The sequence below is a fragment of the Manis pentadactyla genome, chromosome 12, assembly GCF_030020395.1.
Source record: "Manis pentadactyla isolate mManPen7 chromosome 12, mManPen7.hap1, whole genome shotgun sequence".
NCBI classification, from domain to species: domain Eukaryota; kingdom Metazoa; phylum Chordata; class Mammalia; order Pholidota; family Manidae; genus Manis; species Manis pentadactyla.
Genome location: NC_080030.1, coordinates 12,931,406 through 12,952,010, shown reverse-complemented (window position 1 = coordinate 12,952,010; position 20,605 = coordinate 12,931,406). Strand labels below are relative to the sequence as shown.

Here is a 20,605-nt window from a genome sequence, read left to right as displayed (position 1 = left end):
ACCCTGAACTCCTCTTTGCCCTCCCTGCCATCCCTCCTCCTCTGCAGAAGGGACCATTGCCTGCATTTGCTTGACGTGTTTGCATGGATGGGCATTTACGTGAGCATCCTTTTTAACATAATCCATCATAGACACTGTTCTGAGAGTTGCTTTTTTCATGTAATGTGTCTGGAACAGTGGTTCTCAACCTGAGGAGCAATTCTGCACACACACCCTCACCCCAGGACATTAGGCAACGTCTACAGACATTTTTGGTTGTTAAGATTGACAGATGCTTTGCATCTAGTGGGTGGAGGCCAGGGATGCTGCTGAAGACGCTGCAAGGCAGGAACAGACCCCACAGCAAAGTAGGACCCAGCCCCAGCCTCCTATGGGGCCCACGCATAGCATAGTGGTTAAGAACATGGACCCTAAAACCAGCCTACCTAAGTCCAGATCCCATTGGTGACACTCCTGAGCTGTGTGACTTTAGACAAATGACTTTACTTCTCTGTGCTACAGTTCTGGGACGTAGACGGAATGGCAGCAGCTACTTTAGCTTTGCTTTGATGGTTAAATTTAAATAAACGGATATGAAGTTCTTGGAATAATGCTAGTTGCTCAGTGAGCACTACATGAAAACGTATTGCTATTTCCATGAAAGTACCTCTGGCCCACGCAAACTTTCCCTGTAATGGACCAGATAGCAAATATTTCAGGCTTTGTGGGCCACACTGTCTTAAATTTGCTGTTACAGCACAAATGCAGCCAGAGACAGCATGTAAACATTTGGGGGTGGTTGTGTGCCAATAAAACTTCATTTATGGACACTGAATTTGGATTCCATAGAATTTTCACATGTCACATGATACTATTCTCTGGCTAATTTTTTTAACCACTTAAATTCATAAACTCATTCTCAGATCACAGGCCATAATACACAGGCAGGCAGCCACAGCTTGCTGACTGCTGCTCAAGCCCATTGGAGTTTTTTATGGCCACATAATCTTTCAGAGTATATAGGTCCTTAATTCATTTAACACTTTCTTCTGGACAGATATTTGATATCATGCTGATGTTTTCTTAAGAATGCCGTGGTAAATACTATTATCTAGGCTGATCTTTTTTTTAAAAAAATAAACTTTAAAATTTTGGTTACAGTTTCATTTTTGTTTTCTTAACAAGTCTACTGTTTAATCTCTCAGGATTGAAAAAAAACAATTAGGAAGAATCTGAAGAATTAAACGACAAAAGAATGTCAAGGAACAGGCACAATTGCCCCATTCTCTGGGGTATAACTGCTATTCCAGTTTACACCTACTTCAAAACAAAATGATTTTTATGTTTTCTAAATGAAATAATGCACAATCACCATCTTCACCTGAGCTTCTTACAACTATCAAACACAAAAGCTTCATTGAAGCTTGGTAAAAATATTTCAACAGGAATGATGGCCAACCTTAGTATGCAGCGTGCACTTTACAGGAAATTTTTTTTAAGCAATCATAACACAGCTATAAGGCCATTAATGAAGTCCTCGATTTAGAATCTGGAACATCCTTCCATCAAGGGGGGGAGGGGGAAATTCAGCTCAATGAGTCTGTCTCAAGATCTTCGTCTCTCCTTCGCTCCTCTTGTGTTCTCGTCTCAGTAACTGGATTAATGCTTTGAGGCCAGAATGAGATATATTTTTTATTACTGTAGACTACATGTTGTTTGGCTGGGAATACAGTACAATAAACGTTTATTTTGCATAATGTATGTCACACAGGCACCAGAAACGCTTTACAGAGCCACATGCTCAGTTTCCATTTTTTCCTCCTGCTTGTGTTTTCTGTCTGCTGCTGCTCTCTGATGTTGGCCTTCCAGCACATTGCTTCTATGCACAGGCTGAAAATTTCTTCCACCTTTTCTCTTCCTCTCACCTCCCTGGTCATCTCCTTCCTCTTCAGAAGCAGAACCGATGAATTCAGTGGGAATCGTACTATTTAATGTTCATAGATGTACTGTAAGATTGCTTTCCCAAGGGCTTCACTAATTTATATTCTCCACAAAGAAGGTAAAATAGTGCCCAAGAAATGGATTTTCTTTTCATAAAAATATACTTTAATGTTCAAAATAACAGCTCCATTCCAGGTACTTTGTGAACCAGATAATTCTTGGAAGGTGTTTTAAAAATGTCAGCATTTAGATAATAGAATGAAGCTCCCATTCCTGGTAAAAGCATCACTCCATGTACAAGTCAGTTCCAAAGATTCCAGGAATTACAACCATCAAAGGCAGGTCACAGCTGGCTCTTGGGTTCAGAGCTGGTCCCTCTGTCTGGAGTTGCCCCATGCAACTGACACACTCAACCTTCCAGATGTGCTCATAAGTAGTGTGTGTGTGTGTGTGTGTGTGTGTGTGTGTGTGTGTGTGTGTGTGTTTCTATTAGAGAAAGATGGGGTCCTACTTACATATTCAAAAGCTTTACTTAAGAGTCACGTTATTTCAACAGCGGACTCTTGATTGATGTATTCATGATCCTAGTTTCCTTGCCTGCAGACCTCAAAGTTCTCAATCTTGATGTTCACTTGGACTTGAATATTTCAGGACCAGCTTGAATGGTGGGGCACCACTGAGGAATGCTGGTGCAAGGAGATTGCTTTTCCCCGGACCACATGATAGAGTCTTTGGGTACCTGCTCTCTTTCCTGACTCTCCTAGACATGGGCAGCTTCGAGTTGAGCTTTCTCTTCTAGTTACCTTTTCTGGTGCTCTTTATTCATTCATTAGCCTTCCATCTGGCATTCTATCCCTTCGTCCTGAAGAACATCTTTCTAGCATTTCTTAAAGTGCAGGTTTGTTGGAAACAAATTCTCTCAGCTTTTCTGCCTGAGAATGTCTTAATTTTGCCTTCAGTTTTGGAGACTATTTTTACTGGATACAGAAATCTAAGTTGACAGGTTTTGTGATTTCCTTTCCTCAAGTTACAGATGTCATTCTATCGTCTTCTGTCCTCATTGTTTCTGATGAGAAACCAGCTGTAATTCTTATCACTGACAGCCATTGTACGTAATGGGCCTTTTCTCCTGTGGCTACTTTTTAAAGATTTTTCTCTTATCAGAGTTTACCCCCACTGAGGGGCCAGGAGCTGAGATTCTATCCAGCTCCATCAGGGGTTGGGTGAGGGCTGATCCCAGGAGCAGGAACACAGGGGCCGAGCATGCTGGTGTGTTGGGGGAAGGAAAGTCAGGACGAAACAACCCACATGCTCAGTTATAACACAAATGCCTGACGTTGAGGTTTTGGATTGTCCAGGCATCCACTTCAAAGACGTCCGTCTTGACTAAACGTACCGCCAGCTGTCCGACACAACTACTAACGAAACAACACGGTAAGGAATTAAGCTGTCCCTACCCATGAAGTTGCCTCTTTTAGAAAACCCTGGGGAACCTAGAATCTAACCACCAGAGTGAGTGGCCCTGCTTCTCTTTTCCATGCCCTAAGTGCTCACACTACTGCTTTAAATTAGCCAATAAAGAGTGAACCTGTGAAACCGTAAACATTCCACCTTTGGATTCTAATAAAGGCAGGGGACCAGTCCATGTTCCCCCCACCACCCACAACTCAACCTCACTGTATGACCCACGGGCACACCCCGTATCCTCCAGTGCCATGTGAATAATAAATCTTGTTGCTCAAATTTACCTGACGGTTTCTTGCTAAAATGTATCCTGCAATCATAGCAAGAATCGCAAGAGCTGGCCTAACCATAAAGAGGACCTTAGTAGGGGAGAGGTCTGTGGAGCTCCTAAGAGTGACATGTGCCCAGGTGAGCACTTAAGGCACTTCTAACGAGGGAGCTGCCATCAGTTGGCTTAGGACCAACAGAACAATAGCCTTCAGAAATGGAGAACACTGAGGGGATAGAGATGGTACACCAACAGCAAATCATGCAGGGAGAAAGCAGAGGGTAATGGCCACCATATGTCCAGTTCACTCCATGACCCCTTAGAGCCCCCACCCCTGCTGGCTGGATGCCTGAGCAGGTGCCTGTCCCTATTCTGGCTCTGGATGTTGGTGCTATTTCCCTCCATGTTATACAAGAGGAAACTGAGGCTTGAAGAAGGAGGTACGCTCATGCAAGAATACAAACTAGTTGAAGACAGAACTGAGGTTTTCAAACTCAAGTGTGTCGGACACCCAAAGTCCCAGTTCCCTTCCAGGCTCACTGAAGATAATCCCTCATTGGAGGGAGTCAACACCTGAGAAACCTGATCAGAGGATGGGCATTACTGCTCATGATTGCATTTGGTGCCTTGATTGCTTAGGGAGGCTATGAGGCCCTGAAGCCCAGAAATGTGGAGTTTGGGGTGACTCTTTAGAGGTCTCCCCTCCTCAAACCCTCATCTCTACTGAAAACAGACTGCTCCTCTGAGTGTGATCGTAAGTCATTGGCGACCCAGTCTCCCTTCCGGGGTTGAGTTCCTCAAGGGCACAGTTGAACTCTTCTACTTCTACAGCCCCTCCTACAGTACCTGATGTGACAACCTTGTTTCTCCACCTACAATTCCTTATACAGCTTGCTGTTGGTGCCCCAGCCATGGCCCCTCAATGTCTTCCTCTGTTCCTGGAAGGCTACTTATTGTACCACTGCCACTCTGCACTTGGGTTGTTTTTTTCTGACTGTCTTCTCCGCATCCTGCCAGAACGCTTGGCCCCTGTATTGATGCTCCTGGGAGCGGCCCTCACCCAGCCACTGATGGAGCTGGTGGATAAAATCCCAGCTCCTGGCCCCTCAGTGCAGACGGCTCTGAAGCATATTCTCTACTCTTTCCCAGAATGTCCACAACAAGACTGAGTGCCCAAAATTATCCAAATTGGCTGGCTCCCATGAGACACTTAGAGATGTTTCCTGAACTGCACTGAATGTCAGATCCCCAGAATCAAGAAGCCAAGAGTCATTTATCAGATCAAAGGTGAGATGTGTTCCCCTGACCTCTAGAATGTCTAAGCACTTTGGAGCTAAGTCCATACTAGCATTGTGTTCCATAAAGTTCCTTACCAAAGAGATGGAGCCCTTGCTGAATCCAGTGACCATCTTTCCTTGTTTCTGGACTGAGACCCCACAGGTCGGTGCTTCTTCTTTGATGCTGGACAAATGTTGCTTCCCCTGCAGTTTTCCTGTGGCTGAGCTCCACAGACTGACCACGCCAGCCTCAGACACTGTCAGCAGTGTGGCCTGGGAGGCCAGCACTGCCGTGCACCACCAGGGGTCAGAGGCATCTCCCAGGATGCAGAAAACCAGCTCTGCAGTTTCCAGATTCCAAGCACTGACCTGATGGAATGATGAAAAGGAAAAAGAAATCTCAGCGGAAGACCTAGGCTGCAAGTTTTACAGAGTTGAATGCAAGAACGTGCTCTTTTTTATAATTCGTGCATTTTATTTTCAACACTCTGCCTGTTCCAAAAAAAAGCAGAGAGGGGAGATGTATTCTGGATTGGATCCTGGAATTGCAGAAGGACATCTGTGGAAAAACTGAAATCCAAAATGAAGTCTGGAGTTAGGTTGATAGAAATTGTCAATATTAATGTCTTAGTTGTGACCAATGAAACCTGGTTATATAAGATGCTGACATTGAGAAGGTAGGATCAAGGGCATAAGGGAACTCAATTATCTTTATAACATTTTCGTAAGTCTAAAATGCCCCAAAATAAAACGTCTTAAAAACAGAAAAAAAAGGTCAGCCATGCCATACACATTCACATATGTGTTCATTAATGTAATTATTAATCACAGCAGATTTCTTGTTTAACTTCATCAAAAAAAAGTCTCTTTTTATCAGCAGTAACCATTTAAAGAGTAAACATTTGTCCATTGATTCTCCTTCTGGGATCTGCTCTAAAGAAATAAGGAGAAAAACACACAAGGATAGATGTAGAAGGAAAACTATCTCAGTTCCTGGAAAATGCAAAGAACTGTAAATAACCTATAAGAGCAGTAATAAGGGATTAGTTAAATAAATTACAGTGGAGTCAGAAAATAGAATCTTATGAAATCACTAAGCATGCTGCTTTCAAAGAATGTTTAAGGTTATGGGCAAATGAAAATAGCTTTATAAAACTGCATATATGGTTTTATATTTGGCTATATTCTCATTTTATTTTATACACATGCACATACATTGCATACACACACACACATACCACATAAAGCAAAATCGTGTAGTTAACAGTTGTTTTGAAACTTTTTCTGTAAACAAAAATGATTTCCACAATCAGTTTTGAAATCAGCCAACTCTTCGCTAGTATTTAAACCTGCACCAGCCAATAAAAATATGACTTTAATTTATCAGCCCCCTTAAAAAAGGTAAAAAGAAAAACGTGAAATAAATTTCAGTAATACATGTTATTTAACCCAGTTTGTCCAATGTTATCATTTGAAAATATAATCAATATAAAATTATTATTGAAATATTTGTATGTTACTAAGTCTTTGAAATCCAGTGCATGTTTTATACTTACTGCACATTTCAGTTTTGAATAGCCACGTTTTAAGTGTTCAATAGTCATATCTGGTTGGTGCCTCCCCTATTGGATGGTATAGTTTATAAGCTACCAACATTACTTGTGTTAACAACCACCAATTACTAATAAAAAATAATAATTAATATCTACTAATTATTTGGTGCTTATTATGTACCAGGCTCTAGACCAGGTGTCTTGCACTCATTATCTGAGGTAGAGGAAGAATTGAGGCAGAGAGGTAAGGTGATATGATCAAGATTTCTCAGCTTGCAAAGAAATCAACTGCGAGTTAAATACAGATTTTCCCCCATGTCTTTAGTTACTGAGTTTTAACCCACTAATATATTGCATCTCTATTCATCAAACAATCAGATCATAGGGTTATAACTGACATAATGAAGAATACATACTGTTTTCAGAAACATATGTAACATTTACCAAAAGAGACCATAAAATGAGTCTCAATACATTTGGAAGGATTCACGTCATACAAATGGAATTAAATTAGGGAAAAAAAAAACAGAAAGCTATCTAGGAAACTCTCAAATAGAAACAAATAGCACACTTCTAAATAGAATCATAAACACAGAGAACAGACTGGTGGTTGCCACATGGTGGAGGGTGGAGGGTGGAGGGGAATGGGTGAAATAGTTGGAGAGGATAAAGAGCCACCAACTTTCAGTTATAAAGTAAATAAGTCATGGGGATGAAAAGTACAACATAGGGAATATAGTCAAAAACATCGTGATCTTTGTATAGTGACAGATGGTAACTACATTTATCACGGTGAGCATTTTATAATGTATATAATTGTCGAATCTCTATGTTTTACACCTGAAGTCAATATAATATTGTATGTCAACTATACTTAGATGAAAATAAATAAATAAATAAATATCTCATGGACCAAGAAGAAATCAAAAGGGAAATCTGGAAGTATTTTGAACTGAATGTTAATGATAACATAACATTTTGTGGGACATAGATAAAGCAGTACTCAGAGGGAAATTTATAGCACTAAAATGACTATAATTAAAAAAGATGAAAGGTTTCAATTCTTAAGACACAAAAGAACCGTCAGGGTCATCTAATCCAACTATGAAGTTTGAAACCCCTATAAGGTTGAAACCTCTCTCAAATAGTTGTATACCCTTTTACATGCACCCCATACCAGGGAGCCCCTCCTTATGCAAACATTTGCCACCTTTGAATTCTCTGGTCTCAGCTTGCCTTTGCAAACAAGGCAGGTGTTTGGTACCTTTGAGCCAGATGCTGAATACACCACCTTCTTTGTCTCATCCACATGAAGGCTCCAGATTTGAGGTTCAGTGAGCCCTGTGGAGCCTCCATCCCAAATGTTGAATTTCTCCTGTCCAGAGAGTAAGTTCCACAAACGCAGTGTATGGTCCTTTGAAGCAGTGATGGCAAGTGTCCCCTTGGCAAAAACTTTCACGTACCTCACCTCTCCTGTGGCAGACCAAAGTGGGAAGAATATATTAGCTGAAAACATCCTGACCTTCCAACTACCAAAATACCCATTGGCTTGGAAATCCCCTGGCTTACCAAATAAAAGATGGGTGGATTCATAGGCTTGGGGTTGATTAATGATTGTGCATTGAGTCCCCTATACAGAATTTTATTGTTGTTAACGACCATTTGATCAATAAATATGAGAGATGCCCTCTCAAAAAAAAAAAAAAAAAAGATGGGTGGATTCAAATATAACCAAATTACAAATAATGGAATATGACAAAGCTACATTAAGAGTGCAACAATTGGTTGGGATTAAATCAATTGACCAGATGTTGAATCCATAACTAACAGAGGTCACTGAAATTTATAAAAGTTCAGCATCATCCAGGGAGCATTTAAAATTAGCAAATAAAATAATAAATTAGTAGATAAAAGAATAAAAAAGTAAAATTATAGGAGATTTTATAATCTTGGAGAGCTTTTCTAAGCAAAACATGAAATTTGGAAGAGATGAAGGGGGAAAATTGACCAAGTGGATTACATGAAAATACAAAACTTCAGGAGGATCAAATGTAATTAAAAGACATATGATAGACTAGGAAAATATATTTGCGGTATACAACAAATAGACACTCTCCTTAATAAACAAAGAATTCTTACAAATAAGCAAGAAAATTGCAAATAACCTACTCATAAATTGTACAAAGAATATAAGCAGGAAATTTACAGAAATAGTACAAATAGACAATAAGCATTAGAAAATGATGTTCAACCTCACCATAGAATTAGAAATACATACATGATATAGGAAGTGATAACATTTGTGACATTAACTGAAAAAAACTTGCAAACAGTTATGTAACTATATCTAACCATATGTTTATACATAAACAAACACTTCCTTCACAAAGGGATTAGAACAAAAAATAAATGTTTAACAACTGGCTTTCCAAGGGGTGGAAGAAAGCCCTGATTTGGAAGAAAGCATTTGCCCGTTTCCCATGGTATAAATACTCCCACCATAGCTGATATCAAACCTCTCACATATACCATTGAATGTGGAGTTGCAAAGACAGATTCCATAGCACACCATTTCCACCATATGGATACAAGAGTCAAGAACATAAATAGTAGGTAGAATGTGGTAAAATAATTAGAAAGCAATACGTTTTGAGTATTTATTTATTACCTTGTTTTAACATACAGTTGACCCTTGAGCAACATGGGTTTAAGCTGCACCAATTCACTTCCACAATGATATTTTTCAAAAAATATACTGGAAAACTATTTGGAGATTTGTGACAATTTGAAAGCACATGTTTTTTCCGTAGCTTGCTTTATTGTAAGAATGCAGTATATACTAAAAGGACATACAAAATATGTGTTAATTGACTGTTTGTTATTGGTAAGGCTTCTGGTCAACCGTAAGCTGTTAGTGATTAAATTTGGGGAGAGTCAAAAGTTATATGAGGATTCAACTGTGCCCCAACCCCTATGCTGATCAAGGGCCAACTATAATTGATTTAGCTGTAAGTTTCTATAACTTAATGTTTAATAATGACCATGTTTGACAACTGACTCACAATATTCCTGAGAACTTCACCATCAGCTCTCACAAAACAGTACAAACCACATCCAGCCTACTACCATGTGATTGGAAACTCATTTTTCTTATTATGTGTATCTGTAATGCTTTCAGAGTTACCAATCAATTACTGAGTTTTTTGAATTGCAAGTAATAAAAGTTTGTTAACTTTTTAAAAAGTGAATCAAGCTCATCATTAATAAATGGGCTCAGGTCTTGAACAGATGGCTCCCACACACACAAATACAAATACTGAATAGACCTATAGGGAATAGCCATCCTGGTGATCATAAATGGAATCGTATTTGATGGGTATTCTACTGGTACCCACCTCCTTCCCACCCCTCAGAATCAAAAGAGAAAAATGAAAACATCTAATGCTGGGAGATTTGGGGTTATGTTGTTTTATTCTGCCACATGCAGCCTGTTTGGAAAGCAGTAAGATAACACTTCTTACAAAGCAGTAAGATAACACTTCTTACAACACATAGAAATGTTCACACCCTCCAATTCAAGATTCCTACTCACTGGAAATATTCAACCAAAGGAAAAAAATGTTGTTGAGAACAGAAAGAGATTCATCCCAGCATTATCTATGATAACGTGATAACTAGAAACAGCCCAAATACATTAAGCATAATTAAATAATTAAACTAATTAATTGAAATTAATTTGAATAATTAAAATTATAATCAAATAATTAAAAATTTTAATGATTAAAATTAATTAAATTTTGTGTCTGTGGCATGTACCTCCCTCCTCTTAACCCTAGTTTCAGCCCTGGTCAGCCTCTCTTCAACATCTAGAACAGGGTCTGGTACACAGTAGTCACTCAATAATCGATTGAATGAACAAACCATAGCTATGATGGGACTTTGCAGAAATGGAAACCTCACTTAGTTTCATAGGGACTTCAGGCAACAAATTGAATAAATGATTACAATTCTTTACCCTCCCTGATCAATACCTTTCGCAGTGTGACATTTGTTCTTCATCAAGAAATGAAGCCTATTTCCCTTCCCATTGATTCTGGACTATTCTTGTGACATCCTTTAGCCAATAGTACGTGATGGGGTGCCACTTCCGAGGCCAATTCTAGACCCTAAAAGAGCTTCTGTGCTTCTGCTCACCCTCTAGAGACCTTGACTCTAACCTGCTAGAGGATGAGAGACTACAAGGAGCAGAACTGAGTTGTCTCATTTGAGAATATCCTGGACAAGCCACCTCTCAGATGCCCCCCTGACCACATAAGCATGAGCAAGTCCAGCTGAGACCAGAAGAGCCGCCCAGCTCAGCCCAGCCTGAATTGCCAACCTACAGAAGGTAAGCTAAATAAACAGCTATTGTTTGATGCTACTATGCTTTAGGGTGTTTTGTTATGCAGTTATAGCTAACTGATGCAGGAACAAAGCCAGGGTTTTGGTGCAAAGAAGCGAGTCAGTGGTGAAATTGAGACAGGGACCATGGGTTTAGACAGAGTAGGGCGAGGGCCTTCAAAAAAAGCAAAGCAGGTTAATCCCAGTCAGAACAATGTAACAATGTGCAAAGAAACCCCTACCAAAACTCCCTGTTAAACAATTAAGCAAAGTTAGAGTCACATTAATTCTCTAGGTAAAAATATCAAACTAGGAATATAGGCATTCTTCAGTAAAATTGGTTAAAACTAAAAAGCCAGGAGTAACTGGGCCTGGAATGTTTGAACATCCCCCAGATAAGAAAATACCTTAGCATCCTAGCCATGGCAATTGGACAACACAAAGAAATAAAAGGCTTCCAGATTGGCAAGGAAGAAGTTAAACTGTCACTATTTGCAGATGACATGACACTGTATATAAAATACCCTAAAGAATCCACTCTAAAACTACTAGATCTAATATCTGAATTCAGCTAAGTTGCAGGATACAAAATTAATACACAGAAATCTGTTGCATTCCTATACACTAACAATGAACTAGCAGGGAGAGAAATGAGAAAAACAGTTCCATTCACAGTTACATCAAAAAGAATAAAATTAAAAACCTAGGAATAAACCTAACCATGGAAGTGAAAGGCCTATATACTGAAAACTACAAGACACTCTTGAGAGAAATTAAAGAAGCTACCAATAAATGGAAACACATCCCATGCTCATGGATAGGAAGAATTAATATTGTCAAAATGGCCATCCTGCCTAAAGCAATCTACAGATTCAATGCAATCCCTATGAAAATACTACAGCATTCTCCAACGAACTGAGCAAATAGTTCTAAAATTCATATGGAACCACAAAAGACCCCAAATAGCCAAAGCAATCCTGAGAAGGAAGAATAAAGCGGGTGGATTACATTCTCCAACTTCAGGTTCTACTACAAAGCCACAGTAATCAAGACAATTTGGTTCTGGCACAAGAACAGACCCACAGACCAATGGAACAGACTAGAGAACCCAGATATAAACCCAAGCATATATAGTCAATTAATATACGATAAAGGAGCCATGAATATACAATGGCGAAATGACAGCCTCTTCAACAACTGGTGTTGGCAAAACTGGACAGCTACATGCAAGAGAATGAAACTGGATTATTGTCTAACGCCATACACAAAATTAAATTTGAAATGGATCAAAGACCTGAATGTAAGTCACGAAACCATAAAACTCTTACAATAAAACATAGACAAAAATCTCTTGAATATAAACATGAGCAACTTTTTTCTGAACACATCTCCTCGGGCAAGGCAAACAAAATAAAAAATGAACAAATGGGACTACCTCAAATTAAAAAGCTTTTGTACAGCAAAGGACACCATTAGCAGAACAAAAAGGCATCCTACAGAATGGGAGAATATATTTGGAAACAACTTATCTGATAAGCGGTTAACATCCAAAATACATAAAGAACTCACATGCCTCAACACCCAAAAAGCAAATAACCCTACTAAAAAATGGGCAGAGGATATGAACAATTCTCCAAAGAAATTCAGATGGCCAACAGGCACATGAAAAGATGCTCCATATCACTAATTATCAGGGAAATGCAAATAAAAACCACAATGATACATCCCCTCATACCAGTTAGGCTGGCCAACATCCAGACTAGGAACAACAAATGTTGGTGAGGATGTGGAGAAAGGGGAACCCTCCTACACTGCTGGTGGGAATGTTAATTGGTTCAACCATTGTGGAAAGCAGTATGGAGGTTCCTCAAGAAACTGAAAATAGAAATACCATTTGACCCAGGAATTCCACTCCTAGGAGTTCACCCGAAGAAAACAAGATCCCTGATTCAAAAACACGTATTAACCCCTATGTTTACTGCAGCACTATTTACAATAGCTGAGATATGGAAGCAACCTAAGTGTCCATCAGTAGACAAATGGATGAAGAAGAAGTGATACATACACACAATGGAATATTATTCAGTCATAGGGAGAGAACAAATCCTACCATTTGCAACAACATGGATGGAGCTAGAGGGTATTATGCTCAGTGAAATAAGCCAGGGAGAGAAAGACAAGTACCAAATGATTTCCCTCATTTGTGGAGTATAACAATAAAGCAAAAAAACAAAACAGCAGCAGACTCATAGACTCCAGAAGGGACTAGCAGTTACCAAGGGGAAGGGGGTGGGGAGGGAGGGAGAAGGGGATTAAGGGGCATTATAATTAGCCCTCACAATATAGGTAGGTCACGGGGAAGGCAGTGTGCAGCACAGAGAAGACAAGTAGTCACTCTATAGCATCGCACTATGCTGATGCGCAGTGACTGCAATGGGGCATGGGGGGTGGGGACTCGGTAATAAGGAAGGGCTGAATGTAGTAAACACACTGTTTTTCTTTGAAAAACAAATTAAAATTAAAATTAAAACAAGAAAACACATCACCATAGCCCATGTCTTCATTGTATCCGTTGAATCATGCTATTGTGGGATTTGCTTTGGCCCCCTGGGGGGCCCAGCTTTTTTTTCTTTTTTACTTTACCCAGGTGCTGCTTTTCCTCCTTCAGCCCTAACCAGTGATTTGCAACCTGGGCAATTGATTTAGTAAGCAAGCCCAGTCATAAACAACATAGTAACAACAGGAAGGATTCTATCTTAAAGATAAAATTGTATTTTAAAACCCAATTAGTTAAAAAGTAAGTTAACATCCTCTTTAACAAACAGACAATAACTCAGCCCACCTGGGGAGCAAAGCACTGCACTCTCGAGCGATGGAGTGATACACTCCCAGACCAGGAAGCTGCTATCCTGGGAGGGAATCAGAGCAGTAAATTTTTTGTAAATAACCAAGAAGACTAATGAGAAACTTAATGTCTCTTTAAAGATAAACATTTTGGGACCACTTAGCAGGTGTGCATCCCTAGCCCTTTGTCTCCCAACTGCCTATAAATCCTCTAGACAACACACTACCCAGAGCTCTGTCCTCTGCTTTCTCTCTAAATAAAAGCCTCTGCCTTGCTCTCCTACCTTGAGTGTTTGCGAAGTTCATTTTTTGACTCTGCCAACAAGAGCCCTGGCATTAAAAGGGCTCTGGGAACTGACAGGCTGACATGGGACACTAGGAAGAAGATGACCATAAACCCCACTTCCTGAGCCTTACCTGTGTGGCCAGGTAGGATGTGGATCACCTGCTGCTCTTCCATGTCCCATACGGCCATGGTGCCATCCTGGGTACCAACCACTAGCAGCTTCTCTTCTAGGCTCCATGCCATGGCGGTGATGCCTGCAGCCACACAGAGACAACAGTTATGACATCAGCCCCCGTGTCCGAGTGCTCAGCCACAGGGCCCTCTGAAGAGCCCCTGCTTCAGACAAGGAAACTGAGGCATAGACAGGTCCAGTCCCTTGTCCAGAGCCACACACCTGGGAAGTATCAGAGCCAGACTTTTGACGCCAGTGCTATTAGACCCCAGATGCAGATCTCAGCTGCAATGTCTGTGTGGCTTTTAGACGCTGGATGAAATCTCGGTTACCGGCGTCTCTCAAGCTCGGCAGTTCTCACACAGGGGCTATTCTGTGCCCAAGAGCAGAGCAGTGTCTGGGACATGTCTGGTTGTCTGGGAATTGGGGAGCTATTGGCACTGGTGGGTGGAAGCCAAGGATGCTGCTGAGTATCCTACAGGCACAGGACAGTCCCCATGACAGAGAATGATCCGGCCCCAGTGTCCATAGTGCATGGTTGAAAACCCAGCCCAAGGTGACCGAGACTCAGAAAATGGAAGTACGTCGGCTGAGAAGGGAGACCCTACTTTTGGCTTCTCTTACAGTACAACCTATGTGGAAAAATAAAGGCTGGTGCCCCACCAAAAAATAATATTTGTCCAGATATCTGGAGAGCAGACTTTCTGAATGCCCTTAGGTAATTCCTTTAATGTGCCTCAGTTTCCCCGTATATGAAATGGTGGGGGAAAGTGTTGAATTCAGAGCCTGTTCAGGTCTGAGAATCCAGGATTTTGTGTCCACCTCATTGGGCTAGGGGGTGAAGATTTGGTTTTCTTTTCTTCCTTCCCTCCTTCCCTCCCTCCATCTCTCCTCCCTCCCTTCCTCCCTTCTCTCTCTCTCTCTCTCTCTCTCTCTCTCTCTCTCTCTTTCTTTCTTTTTCTGGCCTTTAACTGTGTGGCCTCAGAAATGTGACTCAGACTTCTCATTCTAAAAATGAAGGGGCCTAAAACCCAGAGCATAGGAACTTTCTCAACCTCAACATGACTCGGGCCCACACAGTGGGTACAGTGGGTCTGAAACACTAAGCCTTTCCCAACCGGACAGACGGCAAAAACAAAAACGTGGCTCTGAGCTGCAACGCCCTCTGCCTGTGCCGTGGCAGACATCACTAATGAGTCACTGCACTAGCTGTGATTTGTGCCCCCCAACAACCACTCTATCATGCTTCCTTTAGTAATAAAACAAGATAAATTTAGGAATAAAAACAGGTTTTCGCTGAGGGCATGCTCACCCCGAGAAAGACCATATTTCCCAGGATCCCTTGCAATTGGAGACAGCCTATTTCTCACCAATGAGACAGGAGCAGAAGTGTAAGTTCTGCTTCTAGACCATGTCCTCTAAGGGAAGGAGCCCACCATCCACTTCCCTTTGCCATGGACCCACTGGCTGGAATGCCATTGTGATGGTAAGAGCTTGAGCAGCCATTTTGGGCCATTAAATGGAAGCCTCGCTTTGAAAATGGCAGAGCAACAAGACTGAAAGCATCTAGGTCCCCGACCCCCAGGAGACGCTGTATCACCTTTATTGTTGTGTGAAAGCCTGGACTGTTATGTGAGAGAAATGAACCCCTATTTTATTTAAGCCACTGTTATTTATGCCTTTGTTAAAGCATTTGAACCTGTATCCTAACAGGGTAGAAGGATGGAAAAAAGGAAAGCTGGCTGGATGGATGGATGGATAGATGGATGGACAAACAAATGGATGGATGGACGGACGGATGGAAAGACAGATTGACAGATGAAAGGAAGGCAGGGAAAAAGAAGAACAGATAGAAAGATGGGTGATAAATGCATGGATGATAAGCTAAATCCTCTTGTCCTTCTGACATTATGGTGTCCTAGGGGAACTGACAGGTTCCACCAGCTCTCAGCAGCCAGTCAGGCATCAATCCCCAGCTTCCAGACTCACTAGCATGAGCATGTAAATTGCAGAAATTCTCAGCAAAATGGGCACAAAACTCTTAGCACTGAGACCCCAGAGGGAGTCGGCATCCCCCACACATTTCTGGGCTCATCAGCAGTATTTATACTAGTGACCTACAGCCCCTGCGAGACAGAGAGGGCTGAGCCAGCAGGGGCAGGCCCTGATGGCACCCTTGGTGCCTCCTGACTGGCAGAGGGGAGCCCCAGAGAGTAGCCCAAAACACCTGCCATACACTGCCCACAGGCAAGAGGAGGCCTGGTAGGGTGTCTGCTATGCTAGAGAGACTCACCCTTGTGACAGCCAGTGAGGGTTGCCCGGAGGGGTCCTCCTGGGGGCTGGAGGAATCCTCCAAGCGGCACCAGCACAGGATGTGGGCACACCCGGAACCAGCTCTGGGCCTCTTGGCACAGCTGTCCCACCAGTGCTGGATGCGAGATGGCGAAGAAATGCAGTCTGGCCAGGAGCTCTGTATACAGGATGCTCTTCTCTGCAATAAGGGGATGCAGGTTGAGGGGCAGGGCGCTGCTGCCTGGGTCTAGCATCCCCCTTGTCATCCTTTCCTTCCTCCCTCTCTGTTCCCCAGACACACTAGTCCCTATTTTTCCCACAACTCACGGGCTGGAATGCCGTTGTGATGGCAAGAGCTGAAGCAGCTATTTGGGACAATTAAATGGAAGCCTCATTTTGAAAACGGCAGAGCAACAAGCTTGAAAGCATCTAGGTCCCTGACACCCAGGAGACACTGTATCACCTTTACGTAGGCCTGGACTGTTACGTGAGGGAGAAATGAACCAGGTGGTTTCCAGTCTCCGTGCCCTTGCCCATGCTGTTCCCTCCGCCTGGAACACCTTCTCCACCTCCTCCATGCCCTGCTCGTGCTGACCATGGCCCTATCTTAGCTGCAAGTTCACTTCTGCAAAAAGCATTCTCCAGCCCAAACCTCTCATCCCCACCCCTGCCAAACTCAGGTCGCAGCACTGCTGAAATTTAACGTTTCTTTGTGTGTTTATTTGGTGGCCCAGCCTCCCCCTCAACCCTAAACCTTGAGTTTCCTGAGAACAGGGATGATGTCTGTCTTGTTCATTGCCATGCTCCTCATGCCTAGAACATCACAGACACCCAAAAGTATCTGTTCAATAAATACCTCATTAGTTACTGAGTATATTAGTGTCCTCTGGCTGCTGTTAACAAAACAATCTGGGTGCTTAAAACAACAGAACTTTATTCTCTTCCAGTTCTGGAGACAAGAAGTCTGAAATCAAGGCGTCAACGTCGCTGTGCTCTCTCCAGAAGCTCTAAGAGAGGAGCCTTCCTGGCCTCTTCCAGTATCTGGGGGCTCCAAGCATTCCTTGGCTTGCGGCCCTCCTGGAAAATCCAGGATAAACGCTCCCTCTCAAGATCCTTAACTTAATCACATCTAGGGTTTAGAAAGCTAATACGTCTTTGGGAAGCCAGTTATTTCTGCCCACAACAGAGGTATCATCATTGTTTCCCCACGTTATAAAGGGGAAAGTTTGAGGCACAGAGAGGTTAGGTAACTTGTACAAGGTCACACAGCTGGTAGGAGGCAGGAATCTCACTCAGGAAGTTTGACTTCCACATGAAATACAGACCAGAAACCCTGAAGGCAGACAGTTCATTTTGTCCCTGTTCGGCTCGCCCTAACTGTGCGGCCTGTGCCCTGTGCCTCGGTTTACTGGAGGGTGAGGTGGGGCAGGGCCAGGGCGAGCGGTGAGTGCCCCACTCTCCACTGGTGCAAAATTTAAAGTGGCACCAACAGCTCAACCATCAGGATAGATACTAGTTCAAAGCAATTTTTCAAAAATCAAAATTAGTGCAACTCAAACCCACAATGAACAAAATATTAGCCTTTAAAACAAAAGCACAGTCAGAAAGGGTTCCACATCCGGTCCTCCTGGAGCTTGAGGCAACAGGAGAAACCAGGAATGCTGACTTGGCACTGCGGAGAGCGCGTGGCTGCCCAGCTGCGCCCTCTAGTTGTGACCGTCATTCCCACACCTCCTCGTGCTGGTGAGCCGCAAGTTGTCAATCAAGGGATGCACGCAAAGAACACGCTTTTAAATCTTCCCTTCAACTGGGTAGTTGTGCCCAAGGCTGTTTTCTTGCGAAGTTGCTCACTGTGAGGTTTCTAACTCCTAGTGGGCATGAATGCACCAGAAAGGTGTAATCGATGGTGGACACCAGCATCCTGCACGTGGTTATGATCGTAGACATGCTCTAGTTCAATCCTTCATGTTGCAGATAATGGAAGCTGAGGCTCAGTGCAGCAGCTGCTCACATCAACAATACTGACATGATCATGTGACAGTAACAGGACCCTCAGATGCTACCAGAGTCAGGGTCTGCATGAATTGACTCAAATACCCTTTCTAAGTAGAGGGTCGACCAGCATCCCCATTTTGCAGATGGGAAAAATGACAGCTAAACGGCAGGGGTAGGGTGGGGAGGGAAAGGAACTTTCAAGGTCACACTATCAGGAAGTGGCAGAGCCCAGATTTGAATCAACACAGGGGGGTTCAAAATCCACGCTCTTGGCTAGGATCAGTCTATGTGGTAGGAATGGGAATTTGGCAGAAGCAAGTGAATCAGGCCCCTACCTGCACAGAATGGAGCTCAGGGTCCAGGGGAGAAGACAGATGATGCAAAAGAAAACCAGCAGAAATAATAAAGAGTGAAGATGAGGGAAACAGCGTAGTGATGGAAAATGGGCAGATGACAGCAAACACTGACTCTAAACCCCGATTAAGCAAAATGCTTTCCCCAGAGCATGAATTTCCCTTCTTCTTTGCCATTAGTAGACCTGAGTTACCAAAAAGTGCTCAATTATTATCACAGTATGTTGAATTTCATCAATAAAACGTCTATAGGAGTGTGTTTTCTGTCTTGATATTAATAGTGGCATAATTTCCTTGATTTTGCCAGAAATATTTCCTACCTGGCCCTTTCTAGAAAAAGGTGCTGGGCTGGGGCTAGGGCATGAGCACCACTTCAGTAGTCTTCATTCAGAAGTTCTTCCATGTTCAATTCAAAATTCTAGACACTGGAGCTAGTAGACACCCCAGGTGTGGACAGGAAAGGTGTGTGGGTCAATGAAAGTCCGGCTGGAGAGTGGGCTTCTAGAGCTCAGTGCAGAGGGGCGCCCCCTACTAGCCAGCCCAACTCACCCATGCCCAGGAGCTCCACGGCCGGGCGGCACAGCTGCAGGGCTTCCCGGACAAGGCCGACCTCGGGACAGTCCACGTGAGGGGCCCACAGGTCAAAGTCATCCAACAGGCCCTCGATGCCCCCAGAAACGCCCCGGCAGGAAATCCAGTTCATGCTGCCTGTGGAGAGGAGGAGGGTGGGCTATGGGGAGCATACACCTCCCTCCAATCATCCTGGGAGGCAGGTTCTGGTCTCGGGACTGCTGACATTTGGAGCCAGGTCATGCTCTGGGGTGGGGCTGCCCCGGGCACTCTAGGATGCTGAGTGTCATTCCTGGGATCCACCCACCAGATACCAGTGGCATCTCCCTAGTCATGATAATCAAAAACACAGACATTGCCAAGTGTCCCTTCTGGGGCAGGATCACCCTGCTTGGGAATCACAGGGATGAACAGATGGATAGATAGCCAGATAGACAAATATATAGATGGGTGGATAGACAGACAGAAAGATGGATGAATAGATAGATGATGAATGGGTAGGCATAAAGATGATAGCTATCAATGATAGAGAAAAATAATAGAAAGATTAGATGTATGTAGATAGATGATTAGTATATCAGCAGCTAGCTAGCTAGATGATGGATGGATACATACATACATAGAAAAATATACAAAAATGGTAAATAAACAGAGATGGAAATGATATACAAATAGATGGATAGACGGATGGATAGATCTAAAGATAGATGACAGATGATAAATGACAGATAATAGATGACAGATTTTAGATGACAGAGTCTCTCATTCTAAGGCTGAGCTTCTCACTTGCCACATCAACTAGCACTAGATGTCAGTAGCACCCCTCCCCATTGTGACAATCAAGATGTCCCAGACGTTGCTAAGTGTCCCCTGGGTGGGGGGGAGGACAGAATGTCCCCGTGGTGAGAACCTGCCTTAAGAGGACCAAGGATTTTGCCCTTTACTCTTCCCAAGCTCCAAAAGGTGGAAGCACGGGGCTCGATCCCTCCTGGGATGGGTGCAGCCCTTACCCAGAACCTCTTGCTTCAGCTCCTCAATGCGGCCCGAGTGGAGCAGGTGATGGGGCAACTCCTTCAGTTTCCTCAGGTTTGCAACAGTGTCTGAGAACCACAGGGGCTGAGGGGCCACCTGCAGAGGAGGAGGGGGCTGGCAGCCAGGCCACTATGACACAAGCTCATTCATTCCCTCCACAGACATGGGCAAGGCTGGGCACCTGGTGAAGCTGGAGAGT

General features: G+C 43.0%; 1 protein-coding gene and 1 long non-coding RNA gene across 3 annotated transcripts in view; one reads left to right on the top strand and one right to left on the bottom strand.

Annotated features, from left to right (window-relative positions):
- The window catches only part of NWD1 (NACHT and WD repeat domain containing 1), a 61,175-nt gene that overhangs the window by 17,815 nt on the left and 22,755 nt on the right, over window positions 1-20,605 (bottom strand). Inside the window, 6 exon segments of the mRNA XM_057490078.1 lie at window positions 5,026-5,298; window positions 7,747-7,955; window positions 14,124-14,246; window positions 16,458-16,655; window positions 19,354-19,512; window positions 20,385-20,502. Coding sequence (XP_057346061.1) covers window positions 5,026-5,298; window positions 7,747-7,955; window positions 14,124-14,246; window positions 16,458-16,655; window positions 19,354-19,512; window positions 20,385-20,502 — 1,080 coding nt within the window.
- The window catches only part of LOC130680066 (uncharacterized), a 65,770-nt gene that overhangs the window by 25,026 nt on the left and 20,139 nt on the right, over window positions 1-20,605 (top strand). Inside the window, exons 1-2 of one of the 2 annotated variants that reach the window (XR_008993077.1) lie at window positions 4,767-4,939; window positions 10,684-10,869. This is a non-coding gene — a long non-coding RNA (uncharacterized LOC130680066). Of the gene's footprint in view, window positions 1-4,766; window positions 4,940-10,683; window positions 10,870-20,605 lie in introns of those variants that run through there. The other variant, XR_008993076.1, reaches the window with a different exon arrangement.